Source organism: Bubalus bubalis, chromosome 5 (genome assembly GCF_019923935.1).
Source record: "Bubalus bubalis isolate 160015118507 breed Murrah chromosome 5, NDDB_SH_1, whole genome shotgun sequence".
Taxonomy (NCBI): Eukaryota; Metazoa; Chordata; class Mammalia; order Artiodactyla; family Bovidae; genus Bubalus; species Bubalus bubalis.
This window is the reverse complement of record NC_059161.1, coordinates 23,702,872-23,727,207: the sequence shown is the minus strand read 5'-3', so window position 1 is coordinate 23,727,207 and position 24,336 is coordinate 23,702,872. Positions and strand designations below refer to the sequence as shown.

Below are 24,336 nucleotides of genomic sequence, written 5' to 3'. Positions count from 1 at the left end.
GAATAGAAGGTAGGATTCTTTGTTGTTGGCTTTTTGTTGATTAGTGACAAAGTTTCATTAGCCTATTAAAATCTCAAATACTAGCCTAATCAATACTTTATGGTAATAAGCATAAAATGATTTGAGTTTATTGCTTCACTGTACTACTGACAAGCCTCAGCCTAAGCAAGAAAATAAACAAGGAAAAGCAAAAGGAAAAAAAAAAAAAAACAAGGAAAAACAAAAGAAAATAAACAGGAAAACCAAGAGGAATTGAGATGAAGAGGAAAAAGTTAGGACAGAGGCTTATGGGGTAGGGTGGGTATGTAGCAATTTCTAAAGCTTTTTGTTCCTTATTTCATCTTTAGACTGTGTCTTGAATTATCACAGAACTAGGAAACTCATTAACACTTGCTGACAAGCTTGGATGTCTCTATTTTAAGTTGTTAACATTAACTTATTTTTCTGTCATGTGTCATTGGTGATTTAAAGACTTCTTTTTTAGCCTAGAGATACTGTATTCAAAGGAATACTTATCAGCAAGCAAATATGTAAAAGCAGGTGAAGGTTGACGACTGCTAGATCCTTGCCTGCTCTGAGCCCTTCCAGGGCCTGCAGACAGTTTTCCATTCATGCATGCCTTCATTCAACAACTATTTACTAATGAGTACCTACCATGTGCCAGACATGGAGATGCAGCAGGGAATAAAGCAGATAAGATCCCTTCCCTGATGAAGCTTCTAGCCTAGAACACAATGTTTTAAATTACTGCTTCAAAAAACTGGCCCCGGGCCAAATTCTGAAGGGAAAAAAAAAAATCCTTTGCTCTGCATTTCCACTCTCATTTCTCACCAACCCCAGATGGCCCACTAACTCTTAAGACAGTAACAGAAATATGGTCTGAAAAACAGAGGAATGCATAAGCAGCCCTAAAAATCATACTTCTTCCCCAGGAAACAAGTCACTAATTACCTGGAGACAACCTATTTTTGAGCACAAATTTAAAACTCACAGTATTCTGCAATAAAGAATATATTAAAAGGTATCTTAAATCTGGATCAGCACTGACTGCCATTAAAAACAGAAGTTAAAGCAATCCTGATAACAGGCTACTACAAAAAAAATAAGTATTTAATTTGAATATTTTCAAACTATGGCAAAAGTGACATTGGAATGTCATATCTACATTAAATTAAAAATAAATTTTCATTATTAAAGCCAAGTTAGATGTAATTGGGATACAAAGTATCAGAAGCTCACAAGAACTACTTCTTTTGGCTGTCTCAAAAGTAAAGCGCTTTCAGAAACTTTCCCAAGGTTTCAGCAGATCTTGAAGGGACACTAGAACAGCAGAACCCAGGGCCCAGAACGTCTTAGTTCAAATCTTAGTTCTGTCATTTCGTAGCATTGTGTTGACCTTGGACAAGTTAGAAAATTTCTATCTCAATTCCTCCAGTGTAGAATGAGATTAATGACAATGCTTTACTCCAGAAGGCTGATATAAAGATTAAAAGAATTAGTGAAACACTTACAATGTCATGTAAAATACTATAATGGTGTCTGAAGAAAAGTAATCAAACACTACATCGCCAGCAGCAAAAAAATGCCACAATATATAACCATTTTCTTATGAATTTACTAATGCCTCATGTAATTCTATTTCAAGAATTTGAGAAAATATAAACAAAAATGTTAAAATAATCTCTAAACTACAGATGGAGAATATAACAAGTTTAACCAAAACCATCTAGGTATGCATAATTCAAACCGAGAATTCAACAAAGAGCCACTGCCACCAAGTATCCAGTAAGTTTAAACAATGCAGCATCAAAGCATTTCTCTCTTGTGGCCACTGAATACCTAATTTAAGAAAAAATGCAAAATGTACCATTATTGCTGTGTGTCAGAAAAGTTCTCTATCCTTTATATTAACTGTTGATGTTAACCGAGGACTATCTAGTATTCATGAGAATGAACTTCACTTATAAGTCACTAATTTCCATACCTCGTCTATTGTCTAATAGTTGCGATATTGTCAAAGTAAACAAATGCTGCCACCTTGTGGACTAATGAACATGGTGTTACTTTAAATAACCCAATGTGATCCATAAGCAAAGGATGACAAATTTTAAAAGCAAAAGTTTTGGTTCAGCTTTTATTCTCAGTGAGATTCTCACTGCAATAAACGACCAAACACTGGATGCATTTCATGTAACTTCACAGAAAGAATAATTTCTTCTATAATGCAATGAATTAATGTACCAAATTAACATTATTCATCATCTCTAACATGTCTCACCTCTCTTTCCCAAAGAAATTCATTAAATGTCCTAATTAGCAAGGAACTGAAAGCTTTTAAAATGAATCTGTTATCAGAATGAATCTGTTATCAATGATGTGTTTGAATGTGAGAAACTAGAAAAAAACAAAAACTACCAGTGTTGTGAAAGTTTCAAAATCCCTTGATACTATGGATTGTATGTTTCTTTGTATGGATTGTATGTTTCTTATACGGACTGTCTTTATCAGTTCTGCCTTATGCACTTTTGAAATTGGAAATTTTTCCTTCAGAGACATTAATTCAATGTAAATAAGAGGAAAAAATGGACGTTTACATGCAAGATGAAACAATTAAAAGCAGCTTTAAGCTTTTTGCTTGAAATATTCTGATACAACTAATCTCCCTTTTAGTAAGTGAGATATTTCCAAACTGAAATCTTAAATTTTCCTATGCAAATGTCTGCCTCAGAAAACACAGTGTTCTATGTGAGTGTCTTTCTATGATCAAGGTTTACTTATTTTTTAAAAAACAGAATTACATTAAATCAAGCTAAAATGGCTTTCAGGAATGATGAAAAAAGAACAGCTTTTACTCTTTTTTGAATACCTATGCAGGTTCAATCCTGGGGTTGGGAAGATGCCCAAGATGTCCTGGAGGAAGGCATGGCAACCCACTCCAGCATTCTTGCCTGGAGAATCCTGTGGACAGAGAAGCCTGGCGGGCTATATAATCCATAAGGTCGCAAAGAGTTGGACACAACCGAAGCGATTTAGCATGCATGCACGCAGAAGTGAATAACCAATCCTACATTTTCTAACTAGAAATGCTGCTTTTGTAATATGAACTTAAGAAGGAAATTTTTATTTTGTTTTTGTTTTTTTGTTCATTTTTAAATGGAGAAGAAAATATAATTCAGGATGAATTCACGATGGTTGGGGACACTAATCAAAATTACAACAGATTTCCAACCTGCGTTACATTTCAGTTGGGTAGAGCCATATAATTATAAGTAAATGTATACACAGCAGGTCAATATGATTTATTATATAAAAGCACTGAAATAAAACTGAGAGTTCTCCTGAATCCAAGCATCAAAGCTGACCTGTTCATGGCTATATGTCTAGCCTCGCCTACACTAGGTGGTCAATGAATTTTTGTTAAATAGGTTAATTACTACTTTAATTAGTTAAGCAAAACCCACAAACGTCTACATTTTTAAACTTTAATCATTCCAGGGCATGAAAAGGAATGCTTCTATTTTTCAACCTATAGAAAAATAAATAAATGTATGATTTTTGTCTTATTTGTTACCAAGTTAAACAAGCTTGAATACAGTAAGATTTAATGTGATCATCTTTTTAGCTATTGGCCTGAATTTCAAGATGAATATTCATTACATAAATAAAAATCTTAGTCATGTAAATGAAAAAGCACATGTAGTTTTACTAATTTCTAAAAAGTTAAAACTTATCAAATTCCTGAACTGAATCAAAAATATCTTTTTTAAGTCTTCTCTATTCTATCAAGAAAATTTGAACATACACTAGCAAACTGATACTTCCAAGGGGCTACTGCTAATTGTGTTAGATGAAATGCAGCCCTGTAGTTATACAATGTCCATATTTTAAGACACAGAGATTCTTAGGACTGTATTGTTGAAATGACAAGATACCTGGCATTTGCTTCAAAATACTTAAGCCAAGAGAGTAAGAATAAAGAGTATAAACAAAGAAGGTATAGCAAAATTTGGATCACTGATGAGTCTGGGAGATGACTGCTATAAAGGATTCCATTCTCTCCCATCTTATGTATATTAGAAAATTTTGCTAAAAAAAATTTAAAGAATGGTCATCAAGATGATGAAGACAAAAATAATATAATAACAAAAAGATAACTAGAAAAACCCAATATTTGAAAATTAGTAAGGCTCACCACCCTTATGGCAGAAAGTGAAGAGGAACTAAAAAGCCTCTTGATGAGAGTGAAAGAGGAGAGTGGAAAAGTTGGCTTAAAGCTCAACATTCAGAAAACGAAAATCATGGCATCTGGTCCCATCACTTCATGGGTAATAGATGGGGAAACAGTGGGAACAGTGGCTGACTTTATTTTTTTGGGCTCCAAAATCACTGCAGATGGTGACTGCAGCCATGAAATCAAAAGATGCTTACTCCTTGGAAGGAAAGTTATGACCAACCTATATTGAAAAGCAGGGACAATACTTTGCCAACAAAGGTCCGTCTAGTCAAGGCTATGATTTTTCCAGTGGTCATGTATGGATGCAAGAGTTGGACTGTGAAGAAAGCTGAGCACCGAAGAAATGATGCTTTTGAACTGTGGTGTTGGAGAAGACTCCTGCGAGTCCCTTGGACTGCAAGGAGATCCAACCAGTCCATTCTGAAGGAGATCAGCCCTGGGTGTTCTTTGGAGGGAATGATGCTAAAGCTGAAACTCCAGTACTTTGGCCACCTCACGCGAAGAGTTGAACTCATTGGAAAAGACTCTGATGCTGGGAGGGATTGCGGGCAGGAGGAGAAGGGGACGACAGAGGATGAGATGGCTGGATGGTATCACCGACTCAATAGACGTGAGTTTGAGTGAACTTCGGGAGTTGTTGATGGACAGGGAGGTGTGGTGTGCTGTGGTTCATGGGGTCGCAAAGAGTCGGACACGACTGAGCGACTGAACTGAACTGAACTGAATAAGTCTCAATAATCCATGAGCCAAAATAAAATCAAGTTTGAAATTAAAATGTGTTTTGAACTGAGTAAAAATAAAAAATATCATATCTTTGATACAATTACAATGAACAATCTAGTAAGAAAAACACCAGAATCAAAAAAATGTTCAGCAATTAACAAAGGTGATGACTGTACAACAGAACTACTAAACACTGCTGAAAGAAACGAAGAAAGACATAAATGAAAACACATCCCATGTTCATGGATAGGAAGGTCGAATATTGTTATGATGTCAATACTACCCAAAGTGATGTTCAGATTTAATGCAATTCCTATCAAAACCCCAATAACATTTTTTACAGATATATAAAAACCCATCCTAAAATTCACATGGATTTCCAAAGGACCTGAAGTAGCTAGAGAACTCACACTTCCTGATTTCAAAACTTACTGCAAGTCTATAGGAGTCAAAAAACATAGATCAAAACAGACATATACACTAGTGGAATAGAAGAGAGAATAAAGAAATAAACCTTTGCATATATGATCAAAGGATTTTTGACAAGAGTACCAAGCCCATTCAATGGAGAAAGGACAATTTTTTCAACATATCATCCTGAGAAAACTAGATATTCACATGCAAAAGAATGAATTTAGATCCTTCCTTAAAACTATATATAAAAATTTACTCAAAATGGATCAAAAACTGAAACCTAAAACCGTAAAATTCTTTTTACAGCTTTAGACTGGCAATGATTTCTTGTATGCCACCACAGGCACAAGCAACACAAAAGAAAAAATATGACAAATAAGACTGTAACATTTTTAAAATTATGTGTATCAACAGACAATATCAACAGAGTAAAAAGGCAACTCACAGAATGAGAAAATATTCACAAATCTGATAAAGGATTAATATTCAGATTAATTTATTTGTGCTGCTCTACAGCAGAAACCAATACAACACTGGAAAGCAATTATCCTCTAAAAATTCAGAATGTATCAGAAATTCCTGAAACTCAACAACAAAAAAACAAATTCAATTCAAAAATGGAAGAAGTACTTGAACGGACATTTCCTCGAAGAAGATATACAAATGACTAGTGAAAGTGAAAAGTGTAGGTGAAGTTGCTCAGTCGTAGCTGACGCTTTGCGGCCCCATGGAGCCTACCAGGCTCCTCTGTCTGCCGGATTTTCCAGGCAAGAATGACTAGTAGGCATATGAAAAGACCATCACTAATCATCAGGGAATTCAAATCAAATCTAACCTCACACCCAATAAATAGCTATGATCAAAAAAACAGAAAACAAGTGTATAGCCCCAGTAGAAAATAGTATGGCAGTTCTTCGAAAAATTAAAAATAAAACTACCATGTGATCCAGCAATTCCATTTCTGAGTATATACACAAAAGAACTGCATGCAAGGTCTCAAAGAGATATTTTTACACCCATGTTCATAGTAGCATCTTCACAGTAGCTAAAACTGGAAGCAACACAAGCATTCATTGACAGACAGATAAATGTGTGTGTGTATATATATACACACACATACACATACAACGGAATGATATTCATCTATAAAAAGGAAATTCTGTAAGATGGATGTACACTGATGACATCACCCTAAATGAAATAAGCCAGTCACAAAAAGAAACGTATTGCACCATTCCACTTACATGAGATACTTGAAGTAATCAAAATCATAGACAAAGAAAGCAGAATGGTGCTTATCAGGACTTGGGGGCAAGAAAAAACAATGAGTCATTTGTTTAATGGGTACTGAGTTGCAGTTTTATAAGATGTCAAGGGTTAAGGAGATAGACAGTGATGATAGGTGCACAGTATTATGAATGTATTTAATACCAGTGAACAGCTCACTTGTTAAGATGGTAAATTTTATGTCCTGTGTATTTCCCCAGAATAAAAGAATTTAGGGAAAAAAGAAAAGATACCACACAAAATATTGTGGGATGTACTTAATACAATGCTTAGAGGGAAATTTACAACACAAACTATATTAGAAAAGAAGAAATGTTTCAACTCAGTCACTTGAGTTTCTACCTTAAGAGACTAGAAAGATAAGAGCAAAGTACACATAAAGAAAGAAGAAAATGGGAAATAATAAAGTTAAGAGTAGAAAATCAATGAAACAGAGAACAGAAAAATAGAGAGTATCAACAAACCAGAAGCTGGCTCTTTGAGAAGATAAAAATTGCTAAGCCTGACTATTAGGTTGGAAAAAAAAAAAAAGAAACAAATTTCTAAAACCAAGGATGAAAAAGGGAAAATCACTATGGAATATAAAGATATTAAAAGGATAATAAAGAATACTATGAATACTAGTATGCCAATAAATTAAACAACCTAGATGAAATGGACAAATTTCTTGAAAGGCACAAACTAATGTTCAATCAAAAAGAAACGGATAACTTGATTAGCCTTAAATCTCTTTTAAAAATTAGATTTTATTTAAAAATCTTCCCTCATAGAAAACTCAAGACCAAGACAGCTTCAATGGAGAACTGCACCAAATATGTAAAGAAGAAATAATACTAATTCTTTACAAATTTTTCTAAAAAACTGAAAAATAGAAATATATATATATATACACATATGTATATTCTTATATATTCTTATAAGGATATAAGCTTATATAAGAATTATAAGATAAATTATAATATTATGACTATAAGAACTATATTCTTATAAGAATTTAAGAGTTCTTATACCCTTGTATTTATCTTAATTCTTATATCTTAAGAATATAAGAATTTTTATATAATAATTATAAGCTTATAATATATGACTATACCTTGTTATCAAAACCAGACAAAAGAATTATAAGAAAACAAACTGTAGCCCTATGAGGTGGATACTAACAAACATTCCATTTTACAGATAAATCAAGGACTAAAGAGATTCAGAAATTGCTAAAGACCATGGAGATAAAAATTGGCAGGCAACCTGGATTTCAGAACACAGGCTCTTAACCATAACACTACTGCTTCTCAAATTCAATTAAATTCTAGATACGTCTGCAAAAGAAAATAATAAAGAGTGCTGCCCAATACTTACCTAGAAACTATGCTGGAACCATTATAGAGATCACTAGCATATGACAATGTAGCCAAAGGTCGTACTGAATTATATCGAGTAAACTTGGACAAGCATTCCTGAAATTCATCCAACTGGCTTGCAGTTCGACTGTCATCTATATGAAGAAAACAAAATAAACAAATAGATACAACATAAGCCAAGGAACAATAACCACAGATTAACAATTATATTCTAAATATAAACAACAACTCATATTTAGAGAGGACTAATGTATTAAAAAGCAGAGACATTACTTTGCCAACAAAGGTCTGTCTAGTCAAGGCTATGGTTTCTCCAGTGGTCATGTATGGATGTGACAGTTGGACTGTGAAGAAGGCTGAGCACCAAAGAATTGATGCTTTTGAACTGTAGTGTTGGAGAAGACTCTTGAGAATCCCTTGGACTGCAAGGAGATCCAACAAGTCCATCCTAAAGGAGATCAGTCCTGGGTGTTCATTGGAAGGACTGATGCTGAAGCTGAAACTCCAATACTTTGGCCACCTCATTCAAAAAGTTGACTCATTGGAAAAGAACCTGATGCTGGGAGGGATTGGGGAAGAAGGAAAAGGGGATGACAGAGGATGAGATGGCTGGATGGCATCACCGACTCGATGGACATGAGTTTGGGTAAACTCCGGGAGTTGGTGATGGACAGGGAGGCCTGGTGTGCTGCAATTCATGGGGTCGCAAAGAGTTGGACACGACTGAGCGACTGAACTGAACTGAATGTACACAAATTAATTAGCTGATCTTTCAGCTTTCATAAAAATTTCTTAGTGGTTCTTGAAAGACACTGTCTCTTTGAACACCAGTAAGACCATACTATGAATTCTCTTTCTTTTTTAAGCAATCATTTCTTGCAAAACAAAGGAAAAAAAGTACCTATGATCAAGAAAGGTTAAATCATTTATTAAAATAAAATCCCTTATCAATGGAGAGTTTTGTTAGTTTGAAGGAACAATTTACAGGGATACATTATCATGCTCCTGTTTACTAGTCAAAACACAATTTAGATTAAAAAATTAATTTTTAAATAAAAAGCAAATGAAATATTTGTTCACATAATACACTGAAGTGTTTCAAAACCAATTATGGGATGGGAGTAAAAAACTGCAACGTATTAATCCTTAATTTTCAAAGTCAAATTTAAAATAGGTTCATGCAAATATCTTGGTGGAACATGGAAAACAGTAATTCCATCCAACAGAACTCTTTACAAATACTTTGAGTAAAATCCATTTCAGTAAGCTATTCATAATTAAATGACGTAGAATTTAAATCACAAAGTCAGGTTATGAAAGATCTAATCTACTCTTCTAATGAAGAGAGCTAATCTACTCTCCAATGTAGAAACAGGCCTACAACGAAAAAGCATAAATAAAGAACATTGTTTTCTAAAATTGCTTAAAGTTTGGACTTGCATTTTCCTTCCCAAAGAAAGAAAAGTAAAGCACACAATTATGTTAGTTAGCCTCCTATATGGAAACTTGAAATAAGCCTGTTACAGCAATGTTTTTTTCATAACTTCCTCCTTATTCTTAGCTCATATACATACATAAACATACACACAACTTTTTAAAGTTTTGTGATTTTCCTTCTCAAATGTTCTCTGAAAATAACAGTAGGCTAAAAGAAATTACACTATAAGAATCATTAAGCCAAAAGAATTATTTTACTTTTACTATACTATGTAATATGTAATTAAGAATTTATTTATCTGGAGATTTCCAGTTATCTTAAATTCTTGACATGAAGAAATTTATCTAACAATTATTATAAAGGAAAATAATTGAGGAAACTAAGCTTCTGTCTGCAATATTTTAAATTTTAAAGATTTAAAAGCTAACTTAACACAGTCACCTAATGACCTACATTAAAAGGGTTCAATTTTGTAGTGTTTCCATTTTGGGAAAAGCAAAAGGAACAAACCTACTTAGCATGCAATATCAAAAGTTATTGAGCTGAAGCTCTTAGTTGACAAAAATTATTCTCAGGAAGTTCAACAAATTATAAATAAAACATAGGTTATTACAGGGAAAAAACGGCAGAGGGGGGAAGATATCAATTGTACTACAAAGTAGTTTGGATACAATAGCTAACTGGTTCTTTTTCTAAATTAAGACAACCCTATTACTGTGAGCTACTTAATATAACAAATACTGAAAAGACAGTTACTTTAGATATCCATTTAAAATTTGGTTTAATGTTAATCTATTCTTTCAACCTTTTGACATCAATCTCTAAGTCATAAAATTCACAAGCATTCAAAAATGTATATTCTGTAGAAGATTATTATCTTTTTCTAAGGTAGCTGAACCTCTGGCCATCATACCAATTATATTGAAATAATTGTTTTTAAATTTTTTTTTATAACTTCTGTTGAAAGTTGGTGTTAAACTATTGGGTATGATGGCCAGAAGTTCAGCTACCTTAGAAAAAGATGCTTCGATGCAGGATACAGGATGCTTGGGGCTGGTCCACTGGGATGACCAAGAGAGATGGTATGGGGAGGGAGGTGGGAGAGGGGGTTCAGGATGGGGAACATGTGTACACCCGTGGTGGATTCATGTTGATTGTATGGCAAAACCAATACAATATTGTAAAGTAATTAGCCTCCAATTAAAATAAATAAATTTAAATTTAAAAAAACAATTATTTCAGTATCTGAAAGCATAGGGATTAGATTTCACTTATCTGGTTTTGAAAAGGTAGGATTCTGTTTGCTTGGTTGGTTTTTGATCAACATCCAGATATATCTTCTGGCAAATCACCTCTCCTATTCTAATTACAGATTATGCTGTAAAAGTGTATTCAGTGTCTCTTTTCTGTCTTCTAATGCTTTATAATTTAGCCTCTTTTTCAATTACAATTAAGAATTCAAGATATTAATTTCTTAGTTATCTCTCATTTTCATAGATGAAAATAGAAGCGGGGATGGGGAGTGGGTTCTCAGTTGAAAACAGACAAAAGGACAATCAAACTCCTAGGTACCCGTTACAAAGAAGTTTCAAGGTCTTCTTTACAGCCAAGAAAACTAGGAGAAACTTCATATTCAGCGATATGTGTCATCAGTGTGCAAATTTGCTAAGTTAAATTCGAGATTCCTAAAAACTAAGACAACCATGTGTTGAGTACAATACAACCATATCTATTAAGTATAAAACTAAATTAATCTTTCCCCTGATTTTAACTTACTAGTCTATCTTCCTATGAAGCTATATCGCCAAAATAAATTGGTTTGTGATTACCTTTACTATCCCATAGCATGCCTATGTTATAGTTACTTAAAATTATGAATCACTAGCCTTTTCCAATCTCTCTTTACTATCTCTCTCTCTCTTTTTAATGTCTGCCATTTACCTGTGGTTGTATTTCAACATCATACCAACAAATAAAATCTGAAAGGCTTAACATGCACCCTCTGCCAGTCAGAATGTAGGTCTCAGACCACTTTCAAAGTTACAGCTTCATACTATAGTTTATAGATTATTACAAAAGTTTAATAAGGGGCTTAATTCTCAGACAATACAAAGAAAACTTTCCATCTGAATGAAAACTATTGACTGTTGACTATTAATTTCAAACACACTTCTAAACAAAGCTTGGCTTTCTTCTAGTCTTCACAGGAAAAATGCCATGTGAATCTATATATTTTGCTTTTGTCCACCTCTAAACCTGAGGCAAATGTGTCCAAAGGTTCTCTCTCTATAATGTGTAGATTATAATACAACCATGCTTATTCAAGAGAAATTCAAGGCCACATTTTTAACAATTAATAAAATTAATAAAATATCATACATTTCTTTCCTTGGTAATGCTCATTTTGAGCAGGTGTATTAAAAATAACAACTGAGAATCTTATTCAAAGCACTGTATTTTATATGCATCATCTACAAACAATAAAAAAAAAAAAAAAAAAAAAGACAAAAACCGTGCAGGGTTGGTATAAATGTCCCCTCCTCAATGGTGAGCAGAGACACCAAGAAAGGCTAAAGATCAGAGAACTAACAAAAAGGGCACAGAACTATCCTACAGCAGTAAAACTATTCTATCCTACTGTGTACAAATCTGCGCATAAGTTATTTCCTCTACTTTGAATATGTTTCTATTATCCTTTTTTAGTTAATTAATACTAGCTTTGATGAAATATAACTTCTCTGAAATCCCTACAGGAATCTTTCTCTTACATTTCCCCATTTTCAACTTGGCATGGCTTTTTCACCTCCAGTTATATTAGTCAATATTCTTCTCTATTCCCTTAATGCCCTTGGCATATTTATATAACATATAAGACCATGCAGCGTTATTTACCTGTTGCTTCCCTTCACTAAATTTATAATACTCCTTGACAGTAAAACAAGTTCTTTCATCTTTTTATTCTTAGCACAGATGATAGTGCTTAGAACTTAACAAACATTGAAAAATAGAAGGCAACTGAATGGAATTTATTTTTGCTAGCTACATATTCATGGCTGATTTGTTTTTAACTTTATACAGCTCAGTATATACAGATTAAAAATTCCCAAATAGAGAAAGAGAACAAAAATAGTTATAGAAAAGCAAAGTAATCCAAGATGTCTAAGAACCTCCAAAATGCTGTGCTAGACTATGTTGAAATTAGACAGTTTTGCTTTATGAATAGGACTTTTCATAAATCCAGCATAAGAAGCTAGACATGGACATGAAACATGAACTTGAGATATTTTAAGAATTCTTGAATATGTACCTGAGATACGAGACATCCTTGTAGAAAAGTAACATTGCTCTAAGTCTTCAAAATGAGCAGTGAGTCGTTTTCGTCTTGATGCTAATGTGCTGTTATACCAGGGCTGTTTCTTTGTCTAAGATGATAACAAGAAAAAGACATTTGTAATTCTGAACAAAGCATATTATTTTTTCCACGGAGAATATCTAGATGCTTGAATATTTAATTTCAAAGGTTCACATTAAACTAATTACAAATGGCAAAATCCTGTAGTTCCTAAGACCATATTTTCAAATTCTTATTTTAAAAGGAAAATAGGCCAATTTTATAAGAATAAAATGAGAAGCATCTTTCAACTCTCCAAATTAAATGAAGATAGAATCCATTATAAATGCCAAACTTAGAATTTTAAGAATTTGAATATGCATCAATTGTTAGGAAACAATTACCAAAAGGAAACTAATTACTTTTCAGAATTATAGTGCAGCCCTATACATTTTGAGTAATAGGAATAGTGCTTAATTATATAGAATAGATATTTAAATTAATATTTATTATTAGGTTAAGGGATAATCAACATGTATATACTAAATAGTTTGATATATACATTAAAAAACCAAAATAACTAAATTATGTATATATATTTAGACAACAAAAGCAAATCTGAAATATACTAGCATATGAACTCTATTAAAATCTATAATCCTAAATATATATCACCAGCACTATGTTAACTAAAAGGGTATGAAAACTCTTCTACAAATGGTTTCTATCGATTATGCTTGCGGCACATTAAGAGACAGAAATAAGCTACATACTGAGATCTTTAGATGATACAAGTTAACCAATAAGAATAAAACAACTGCTAATGTATTAAGAAATACTAAGTTACTACCACAAACAAGACACTTATCTAGAGTAAACTCCTGCTACAAGTAGATGGCTATTGTCCTCCAACTAAAAATAAATAATTTTTTTTAAAGAAGCAGTATATTTTAAAGCAGTGTTTGGATCACAAGAAAAAAAGGCTATTTTACTAAAAGATTAACAACCAAACAGGAAGCTGAACTCAGAGAAGTAAAGGTAAACAACACAGAACAATGTAGAAAGGGGGAAAGAAGAGGACAATCTGAGGACAAATATGAACAAAAGGGCAAATACTAGATCTGGAAAATAAAAAGAGAATTTGAAAACTGCAGACAAATCTAAAATAATTACCCAAAATGAAGGATAAAAGTCAGGAAGACAGAAAAACTTGAAATAAAAGAAACATGAAAGACAGAATAATAAGGTTTAAATATGGGCACCCAGAGACCCAGAAGAGAGTAACAGACAGAAGAAGACATATTTGAAGAGCTAATGTTGACAATTTTCCAAAACTGAAAACATACATGAATATAGACAGAGAAATTATTCCTATCAACGAAGAATAAAAAGAAATCCACAATTACATATGCTAAAACAAAACTGTGTTTATGTCCAAGAGAGAAAGATTTTAAAATAACACAAACAGAAAAGATAATTCACTTAATAGGAACAATTAAAGAAGCAAAACACTTCTCAAAAGCGGTAACAGCAGCTAGAACATCCTAAGCTTCGGTTATACTTAAAAAATTGAAAGAAAATAACCTCAACCTAAAATTCACATCCAACAAAACTATCCTACAACAACAGAATGCTGAGCAAGATGCTTTTTCGTCTGAATGAAAGCAAGGATTATCATCAATAAGCCATTTCTTTAAAAATGTCTGAAATTTTATAATTGAAAAGTTCAGTAAAACAAACTAGAAGATTGGAGACACAGAATGAAAGAGAAGCAAGGATATAGTAACCAAGCAAGTGATTTCAAATACTATTTGTATACATTAGCTATAATATCTCATTTATAGGGTTTAAGAATAAGACAGAATAAGTACACCAAAACCCAGCATATAACTCGAAAAAGAGGGCCCGGATACTTTTATTTGAAAATCCTACCAAATATTCATGGGAGATATAACATCAACCTTGCATAAACGTTTCAGAAAACAACCCCCACTTGTTTCACGAGGCCAGCATAACTGTAACACCCACACCCAATGAGGATACTGGAGGAAGGGAAGGAAGAAAGAAGGGGAATAAGAACCTTCATGAAAACAAGCATCCACAGCAAAATAGCAAATCAATTCCAAAAACATGTAAAAAGAATAACTCATCATGACTAAATGGAGTTTAGTCCAAGAATGCAGGGTTGTTTTCATATTTGAAAATCAATCAATGCAATTCACCAAGTGGCCAAAATAAAGGAAAATAACCATATAATAATTCCAAGAGATGCAGAAAAGACAAAATTCAACACCTATACACGTTAAAATTTCTCAAAAAATTAGGAATAGAAGGATACTTCCTCAACTTTATCAAGGGCATCTACCAAAAGGTAGAGCTAACATATAAGATGAAGTATTGGGAAAGGGGGGGTAAAAGGAAAAAGAGAGGAGAGACGGGAAGGAAAGGATAAGAAGGGAGAAGGAGAGGAGGGGAGAAGAAGTGAGGGAAGGAAGAGAAGAGAACACAAAAAGATCAGAAAAGGCAAAAATATTTTTGCTGATCACATGATTTTACACAGAATTTCATGAGAATCTACAAAACAACCAGAATTAATAAGTTTAGCAAGGACTTCCCTGGTCAAGAATCTACCTGTCAATGCAGGGGACATGAATTTGATCCCTGATCCAGGAAGGTTCCACATGCCATAGAGCAACTAAGCCTGTGTACCCTAGAGCCCAAGCTCTGCAACAAGAGAAGCCATCGCAGTAAGAAACCCATGCGCCGCAACTAAAGCGTGGCCCCCACTTGCCTCAACAAGAGAAAGCCCAGTGGGAAAGCCCAGAAGACCCAGTGCAGCCAAAAATAAATAAATGAAAATGTTTTCAAAAATTTAGCAAGATAATAAGAAATAAGGTTAACATACAAAAATCAATTATATGTTTATATATTCACAACAAAGTAGAAAATTTTAAAACTGGATCAATAATAGCATCAAAAAAGAATTAGAAATTAATTTAACAGAAGCATGGTACAAACACAAACACTGCCAAGAGAAATTTTTAAAAGACCAAAATAAATGGAAAGATATTCATGGACTAGAAAGTTCATCATTATTAAGGTGTTATCATTAGGGTAACTGGGCAAATAGGCTCTCTGCTTTTGTTTGTTTATGCTTGTTTTGTTCTGACTTTACCACATAGCTTTTGAGATCTTAGTTCCCTGACCAGGAATTGAACCCAAGCCCCCATCAATGGGAGCACAGAGTCCTAACCACTGTACCACCAGGGTATTCTCATGGGCTATCTCTGAATTATTTTTTTAAAACTGCATGTGAATCTACAATTATCTCGAAATTCAAAAATCTTTACAACTGTAAAAAAAACCTTAGGAATAAACTTACACAGAAATAAATAAAACCTAGACTCAACTCAATATCATAAATATATCAGTTCTCCATAAGGTAATTTATGAGTTAAAGGCAGTTTGAATAAAGATACCAAGAAGCTTTATTATGCAGCTAGAAAAACTGATACTAAAGTTCATGTGAAGAAACAAAACAGCAAAGAATTTCTGTAAAACACTGAAAAAGAGAAGCTAGGGGGTTGGGGGAATTAATTTCTATCAGACATTAAAACATAAAGAGGTGACAGTGAAAGATGAAGAAAGAAATATGTCAGTAGATAGAAGAGAAAGACCAGAAATAAATCCATATACACACAGAATTTTTGATCTAAGAAAGGCTGCATCTCAAAACACTTGATCAAAGAAAGACTTTTTAAGAGGACAGGGGACTTCCCTTGTGGTACAGTGGATAAGAATCTACCTGCCGATGCTGGGGACACAGGTTCAGTGTCTTGTCCAGGAAGATTCCACGTGCCTAGAGCAACTAAGCCTGTGCCCCACAACTGTTGAGCCCATGCTCCAGAGCCCACAAGCCGCAAATACTGAGTCCACGTGCTGCAACAGAGTAGCCCCCGGTTGCCACAACTAGAGAAAGCCTATGAGCAGCAACAGAGACCCAATGCAGCCGAAAATAAAAATAAATCAATCAATAAATAAAAAGTGAGCTAGGACAACTAACTAGACATTTGGATAAAGATAAAATTAGGTCCACACCTCAAAACATATACCAGAATAAACTCCAAAGAGAACAGGAGTCCAAATGTAATAAATGAAATGAGACAAGAAAACGTGGATAAATTTCTCTACATCCTAGTTAGAGGTAGACGTTTAGAACTATGACTCAAAACCCAGAGGCAACAAAAGATTGCTAACTTTAAATAACGATTTAGAAATTTTGGACAGTTTAAACAAAAACAGAGGAAAATATTGGCAACATTTATCACAGATAAAGTGCTAATTTTCCTAATATACCAACTACCAAGTCTTAAAAATTGAACAAAACAAATAAAAAACTTTATAGAAAAAAATAGGCCAGAAATATGAATACATAATCCACTAATAAGTATATTAATATACTAGCAGCCATATGATATTTGTTCAATCTAACTCATAATTACAGAAACACGAAACTATTCTGAGATACATTTCTCTCTTGACAGATAAGCAAAAATTTTAAAGTAAAACTCATTCTACTAGAGAAGCTCTGAGAAAGATTCTAGGAGAGCAGACACATTCATATATACTGCTGGGGAAAGTGCAAACTGGTACAATCCTTTGGGGGAGGGAAATGATTTGGCAATATCAATCTCTCTGTCTGCCCGTCTATCTATCCATCCACCCATCCATTCATCCATCTTTGACCCAGAAATACCACATCTAGGAATTTACACTGAAGATACAACATCCAATGATATGAAAATATATATGTACAAATTAATCACTGCAGCACTACTTTGTAATTACAAAATAATGTAAACTACCTCTCTTTAAGTAACAAATTGATTAAATAATCCTATGCAGCTGTAAAAACAATAAGAAAGAATTCTATGCACTTCTATAGATTTGTTTTCATGATAAACTGTTAAATAAAAGAGCAAAGCACATAAGAGAATCACTAGGAAACCCAATCTTTGTGTAAAAAAGAAGAAATAAGAATATGCATATGCATCATGAAAACTTGACTAATACAACTGGTTACCAACAAAGGGTAAGAAACAACATAGTGGGAAAAGATAAAGGATATGGAAATTGGAAGAGAAGCTGGAGGGGTGGTATTTATTGAGTATGACTTTCTGTATAGCTCTGACCTTCAAAATCAGGTTAATATTTCATATTTTCAGAAACAGTTTGTATGTAATAAAGGTAAGGGTTGGTGATGGTACACAAAGAGAAGCAAATGAACTCAATTGTATTTCAAAGAAATATTGCAGCTAATACTGATGAAAAATTAATGATCAAATCCAAGTAATTTTTGAACACACTATATTTTTGTAACTGTATTCTCAGACTAAAGATATAAAGGAATTTAAATAAATATTCACCACTAGTTAGATTTGCTTTCTTAGAAATTTTCATACTAGTTTATGTGCATATATATATATATATATATACACACACACTAATAAGACTATAAGTAAAATGTATATTTTGATATGAGAACTAGATTTCTGTCAGAATAGGGAATTAAAGATATGTAACCCTGTGATAGTGAACTGTAATGGGAGGTCATCAGCATGAATCCATAGCTTTTATAACAGATACAGAAACACAGATATGTTACATACATAGATGATTATATAAATGATGTTCATCAATTGAATAGCAGAGAGTAATCTCAGCTGGTCTGGGTTGCCCATGTGGTTATTTACAGAGCTACTGACTCTTAACCTACACTGCAAAATGTATTGAAATAAAGATAAATGGTATTCCATAACCACAGGCCTGAGAGTTGTTTGGAAACAGATTGCATCACTCTGTCAATATTGTTTAGTAATAATAATTGAATTTATGATTCACCTATTTCAGTGAAGTCTGTGAGCTAATAATTGGTCACATAACTAGAATGCACTGCCTATGGGACTAGCTTAAAGTAAGAGATCTGACTACAAGCCAAATCTGCACTCCCCATTATTAAGGTGCTTGAGAATGTAAGCCAGTAGTCATTCTGAACCTGGAGACAAAGCAGCTCCTCTGTGACTCAGTGGTACCAGGACAAAGAAGACTGCTTGAAATCTCCACATCCTTTTCAATGAGTGCCCTTCTTCTGCTTGGTTGTACTGTATCCACTGCCTATAATCAAGTTCCACAAGTATAAACTCCTTGATTCCTGTGAGTCCTTTCATCAAACACTTAAGGTAATTAACATGTAATTAATAAATATATAATATGTTATATATACAGGTAAGTGTGCTTCCGAGCTCTGTCGACCGAGAAGGCCTACAAGCAATGACACTCTACGAGCAATGAGCATACTTAAAACCCAGGTCTTTGTTTTGAAGCATCCTTCTCCATTAAAAGAAAACAGGACTTCTTGGATACATGGCTGATTACAGAACTGGAGCAAGATAAGTACAAGATGATACTGGTACATCTTATTATCTAAGAATGTAAGAAGGTACTTAAAAAATGATAAGAACTTGAAGATCAGCTTGGGGGAATTCCAACTAGCCAAACAGGGAACAGACTGAGCTTCAAAATGATTAACAGAAAAACTTTTAAATCCATGATTCCATAACCGTATAAACAAAGAGATGGAAGGAAAGATCTCTCTTAGAATTGAAATCCTAACTAATAAATGAGGAATTATTACTCAGGCATTAAAAAAAATGAAATAATGCAATTTGAAGCAACATAGATGGATCAAGAGATTATTTTAAGTAAAGTAAATTAGAGAAAGAAAAATATCATATGACATCACTTACATATGGAATTTAAAAAATGGCACAAATGAACATATTTACAAAACAGAAACAGACTCCCAGACTAGAAAGCAAACTTATAGTTACCAAAGAGGACAGCATAGATGTGGGGGGGCGGATAAATTAGAAGTTTGGGATTAACATATACACATTACTGTACATAAAAAAGGCAAACAACAAGGACATACTGTATAGCACAACGAACTATGCTCAAAATATTCAAAATAACCTATAATACAAATATATATATATACATATATATGAATCATTTTGCTATACACTTGAAACAAAAACACTGTAAATTATACTTCAATAAAAAATTTAAAAATTAATGTAGAAAAGAAATGAAAATTTAACATTTGGGCAAAAAAATTTATTATTATTTCAAGTAAGATTCATTAATAAATGCTCATATGGGAGAAAAATGGTAAATTTATAGGAAACAAATCTGGCAGGCACCACCTTAATCAAATGATCAGAGGTAACATCAACAAAATTGAGCAGATACACCATATCCAGATGTGACAGATGTGACAGACTAACAAAGGATACCACACCGGGGGCTGTAGCATTTGTGATAAAAATGGGTAATCAGAATCCAGTTACAAGGAAATATCAGACAAAATCATACTGAGGAATGGTCTACAAAATTAATAACTGACACTTCAAAAATGTCAACCTCATGTACAACTGAGGAACTAAAACAATTTAGAGGAGATTAAAGAAACATGACAACTAAATATAACCAGTGATTCTGGATTCACTCTGGACAAAGAAAATTTTCCTTTTGTCATAAAAGAGTATCAATGACAAACCCACTGAAATTTAAATACATTGTCTCAGATAATGATATTATATTAACATTAACTTCCTGATTTTTACTAATTGTACTGTTGCTGCTGCTGCTAAGTCCCTTCAGTCGTGTCCGACTCTGTGCGACCCCATAGGCGGCAGCCCACCAGGCTCCCCCGTCCCTGGGATTCTCCATGCAAGAACACTGGAGTGGGTTGCCACCTCCTTCTCCAATGCATGAAAGTGAAAAGTCAAAGTGAAGTCACTAAGTCGTGTCCGACTCCCAGCGACCTCATGGACTGCAGCCTACCAGGCTCCTCCATCCATGGGATTTTCCAGGCAAGAGTACTGGAGTGGGGTGCCACTGTTATATAAAAACTCTAAGGCAGAAATAGGCAATTATAAAAATTCAGGGGTATAAAATAATTACTTCTGGCTTCACCTACACTATATTAACTTTTTATCAATTCCATTTCAACTATAAACATTATTTTTAAGAGTAGCAAAATAGTATACTCAACAGCTGTACCAGTCTCTGAAGCTATTCTACTACGACTGGGCATATTTATTTTTCCAGAATTTTTGCTTGTATAAATAATATTGGTATATAACTTTTAGATAGTACTTCGAATCATTTCTTATAAGAAATTTCTATGTTTGTCACTACCAAATCACACAGTCGAGTATTATTTTACATGTGAGTGGGCCATTTGGATTTATCTTTGTCCCCATGTTCTTCATCTTCTTTTTGCCTGCTGGTGCTTTCATCAAAAACATGGAATCAATATAAGAAACTTTTTTTATTTTGAAGCAATTAAACCATTTGCCTATCACACTGATAATACCTTTCCCAGTTTGGGTATAAAATTTTGTTTGTGGTACTTTATTCACTGCCTCTTTCTTAATTTCAACAGTTCTATCATTATCTAAATCATTATTTAGCTGATCTGAACTCTTACAGTAAGAGATAAAATAGAAAGCCAATTTCCAGCAAATGGTTTCCTGGGTATCGCAACATTTACTTAATCTTCCCTTTTACCACTGATCTGCATAACCACCTTCACCATAGGGTAAACTCTTAATTACCTTTCAGTTAGATTTAAAACTTTTATTGTGCCCCATTTGTTAGAGCAGTCTTAGAATACATTAAAGTAACCTGTTGGGTAAATGCCCTTGTAATATGCTTCTGAAGCATTCATTCTACAAATAACCATTTAAAGTCAGTTGGTCACACTCTCTACAAACCCTTAAAAAATATTCTTGAGGTTTGTTTTTTTTTTAATTGGAATCACATCCAATTATGGTTATTGGTCTATTCAAATTGTTCAATTTATTAAGAGTTCTATTTTTATTAGTATGCAACAGCACCAAGTTTTTTAATCTACTCAATACTATAATAGTCAATTTCAATTATATATTGAAACATCTTATATATTATCTTCCTTTTTTAATCTCTCTACATTTACCATCTTAAGTTTTTCCCAGTTTCTTGAGTTCATGCCTGGTTCATTTCGTTTTATTCTCATCTAAAAATGAATCCATTTAATAATATAATTTTTAGGATACTTCTGACCAAAATTTCATAAATTTTGATATATAACATTTTCAACACAGGAGTTTTTTAAGTTGTTTGTAGCAACATTTGTATACTCTTTGACACAAAGGTATTCAGAGGAGTCTGGTTTACTCTCTTCCAGATTGTCAAAGTAGCTGTTTACTGGAGGCTCTGATTCTGAGAATGTAGATGGTATAATTTATCTTGTTTTAGAATCAATCCAGTTTTCTCAATGCTCCAAGATTACTAATAATATGCATAACCCTTGATACAAAGTATAAAGTGAGGCAAGTACCCATTAAGCTAAGTTTGACTCATTCAACCAAAGAAAAAAAATCCAGAGTCTTTATAATGACTAAGAAGGTTACACACTAAGTGGCCTCTGTTATTTACATTTCTTACCTCATTTCTATTTTTCTCCCCCTTGCTCATTCCTCTCCAGTCATAACAGATATCTGGGCTATGTCAGGCAGGCTTCTAGTGCATGGCTTACGTACTTCCTTTCTTTCACTCAGCTTAGATCTGCCCAGAGATACTCACATAGCTTGCTCCCTTACCTCCTCTTTGTCAAAGATAATCTGTCTTTATTACTATTAGTATACCTCCAACTAGACTGAAAGCTGGAGAAGGCAATGGCAACCCACTCCAGTACTCTTGCCTCGAAAATCCCATGGACGGAGAGCCTGGTAGGCTGCAGTCCATGGAGTCGCGAAGAGTGGGACACGACTAAGTGACTTCACTTTCACTTTTCACTTTCATGCATAGAAGGAAATGGCAACCCACTCCAGTGTTCTTGCCTGGAAAATCCCAGGGACGGGGGAGCCTGGTGGGCTGCCGTTTATGGGGTTGCACAGAGTTGGACACGACTGAAGTGACTTAGCAGCAGCAGACTGAAAGCTGGGTTACAGCAGTAATTTTTGTCTGCCTTGTTTTTATTCAATAACCCGAGCCCATCATAGTGTCTGGTAAATAGAAAGTACTGGGAAAAAAAAGCCAAAACTGTTGGCTTTATAAGTTAATATTTAAAAGCACAGGTCCTGAAGCCATAATGCCTGGGTTAGAATATCTTAACTTCTCCGCCCTAGTTTCCTCCTTAGTAAAATAGAAAATAATAATAATAGTACATATCTCAAGTTCTAAGAATTAAAGTAGTTAATGCTTGTAAAGCACACTGAGCAATGTACATGCAATGCATACATAGTAGGTGGAAAATAAATGTTACCTAAATACCAATATTACTACTTTAATTATTTCTTGAGCTATATAGTCGGAGAAGGCAATGGCACCCCACTCCAGTACTTTTGCCTGGAAAATCCCATGGATGGAGGAGCTTGGTAGGCTGCAGTCCATGGGGTCGCTACAGTTGGACACGACTGAGCGACTTCACTTTCACTTTTCACTTTCATGCACTGGAGAAGGAAATGGCAACCCACTCCAGTGTTCTTGCCTGGAGAATCCCAGGGATGGGGAAACCTAGTGGGCTGCCGTCTGTGGGGTCGCACCAAGTCGGACACGACTGAAGTGACTTAGCAGTAGCAGTGAGCTATACAGTAGGCCTTCCATATCCACAGGTTCTATCAATACAAATTTAATCAAACACAGACGGAAAATATCCACCCCCACCAAAGGAAGAAATTCTGGAAAATTCCAAAATGCAAAATGAATTTGCAGCTGCACTGGCAACTATTTACATAGTATTTACATTGTATTTAATTTTTTTTACATAGCATTTATGTTATACTAGTTATTATAAGTAATCATAAAGATGACAAAATATACAGGAGGATGTGCTGCAGAGGTTGTATGCAATTATACCACAATTCATGTAAGGAACCTAAGCATCTTTGAACCCTGGCATCTGCCACAGCTCCTGGAACCAATCCCTCATAGATACTGAGGGATGAGTATACTTTAAAATCTCCTACCATGTTTAAGTTTTAATCAATTTTTTTAAATTTCTAATAAAGTTTTGCTTTATATAAATACCAATCCTTTATATTATGTCACACAAATTACTACTAGCTTGTGGGATTATACGTTTTATTATGTGAAAACATGTATCTGTCTTCTAATGATTTTTTCCTTGAGTTCTATTTTGATCTGTACTTTACTTTGCCGTTGTTTTTGTCATTTTCCTTACCATTCCTACATTTGCCAGGCTTATCCTCATCTACTCCTTTGTTTTCAATTATTTTTATGTCAATTTGTTTTAAGTCTGTGTTTTATAAAGAGTATTCCTAGAAACGAAGGGTAAGGACTTCGGCACAATATGTCATATTAGTTCTGTCCCAGAAGCCCTAGCAGGTTTTCCTCAACAACTTCCCCCTCCTCCGGCAGATGCTAAGGTTGGAGTCTCCTGGGAGACCCAGACGACTTCACCAAAAGTGCTCTTTTACTCTGC

General features: G+C 34.0%; 1 protein-coding gene across 12 annotated transcripts in view; it reads right to left on the bottom strand.

Moving 5' to 3' along the window:
* COP1 (COP1 E3 ubiquitin ligase) overlaps positions 1–24,336 on the bottom strand; it is a 236,663-nt gene that overhangs the window by 117,888 nt on the left and 94,439 nt on the right. For all 12 annotated transcript variants that reach the window (XM_025285597.3, XM_044942802.2, XM_025285591.3 and 9 more), the window contains 2 exons: positions 12,762–12,876; positions 8,015–8,150 (listed from right to left, as the gene is read on the bottom strand). In XM_025285597.3, the coding sequence (XP_025141382.1) occupies positions 8,015–8,150; positions 12,762–12,876 (251 nt within the window). The remainder of the gene's footprint in view (positions 1–8,014; positions 8,151–12,761; positions 12,877–24,336) is intronic.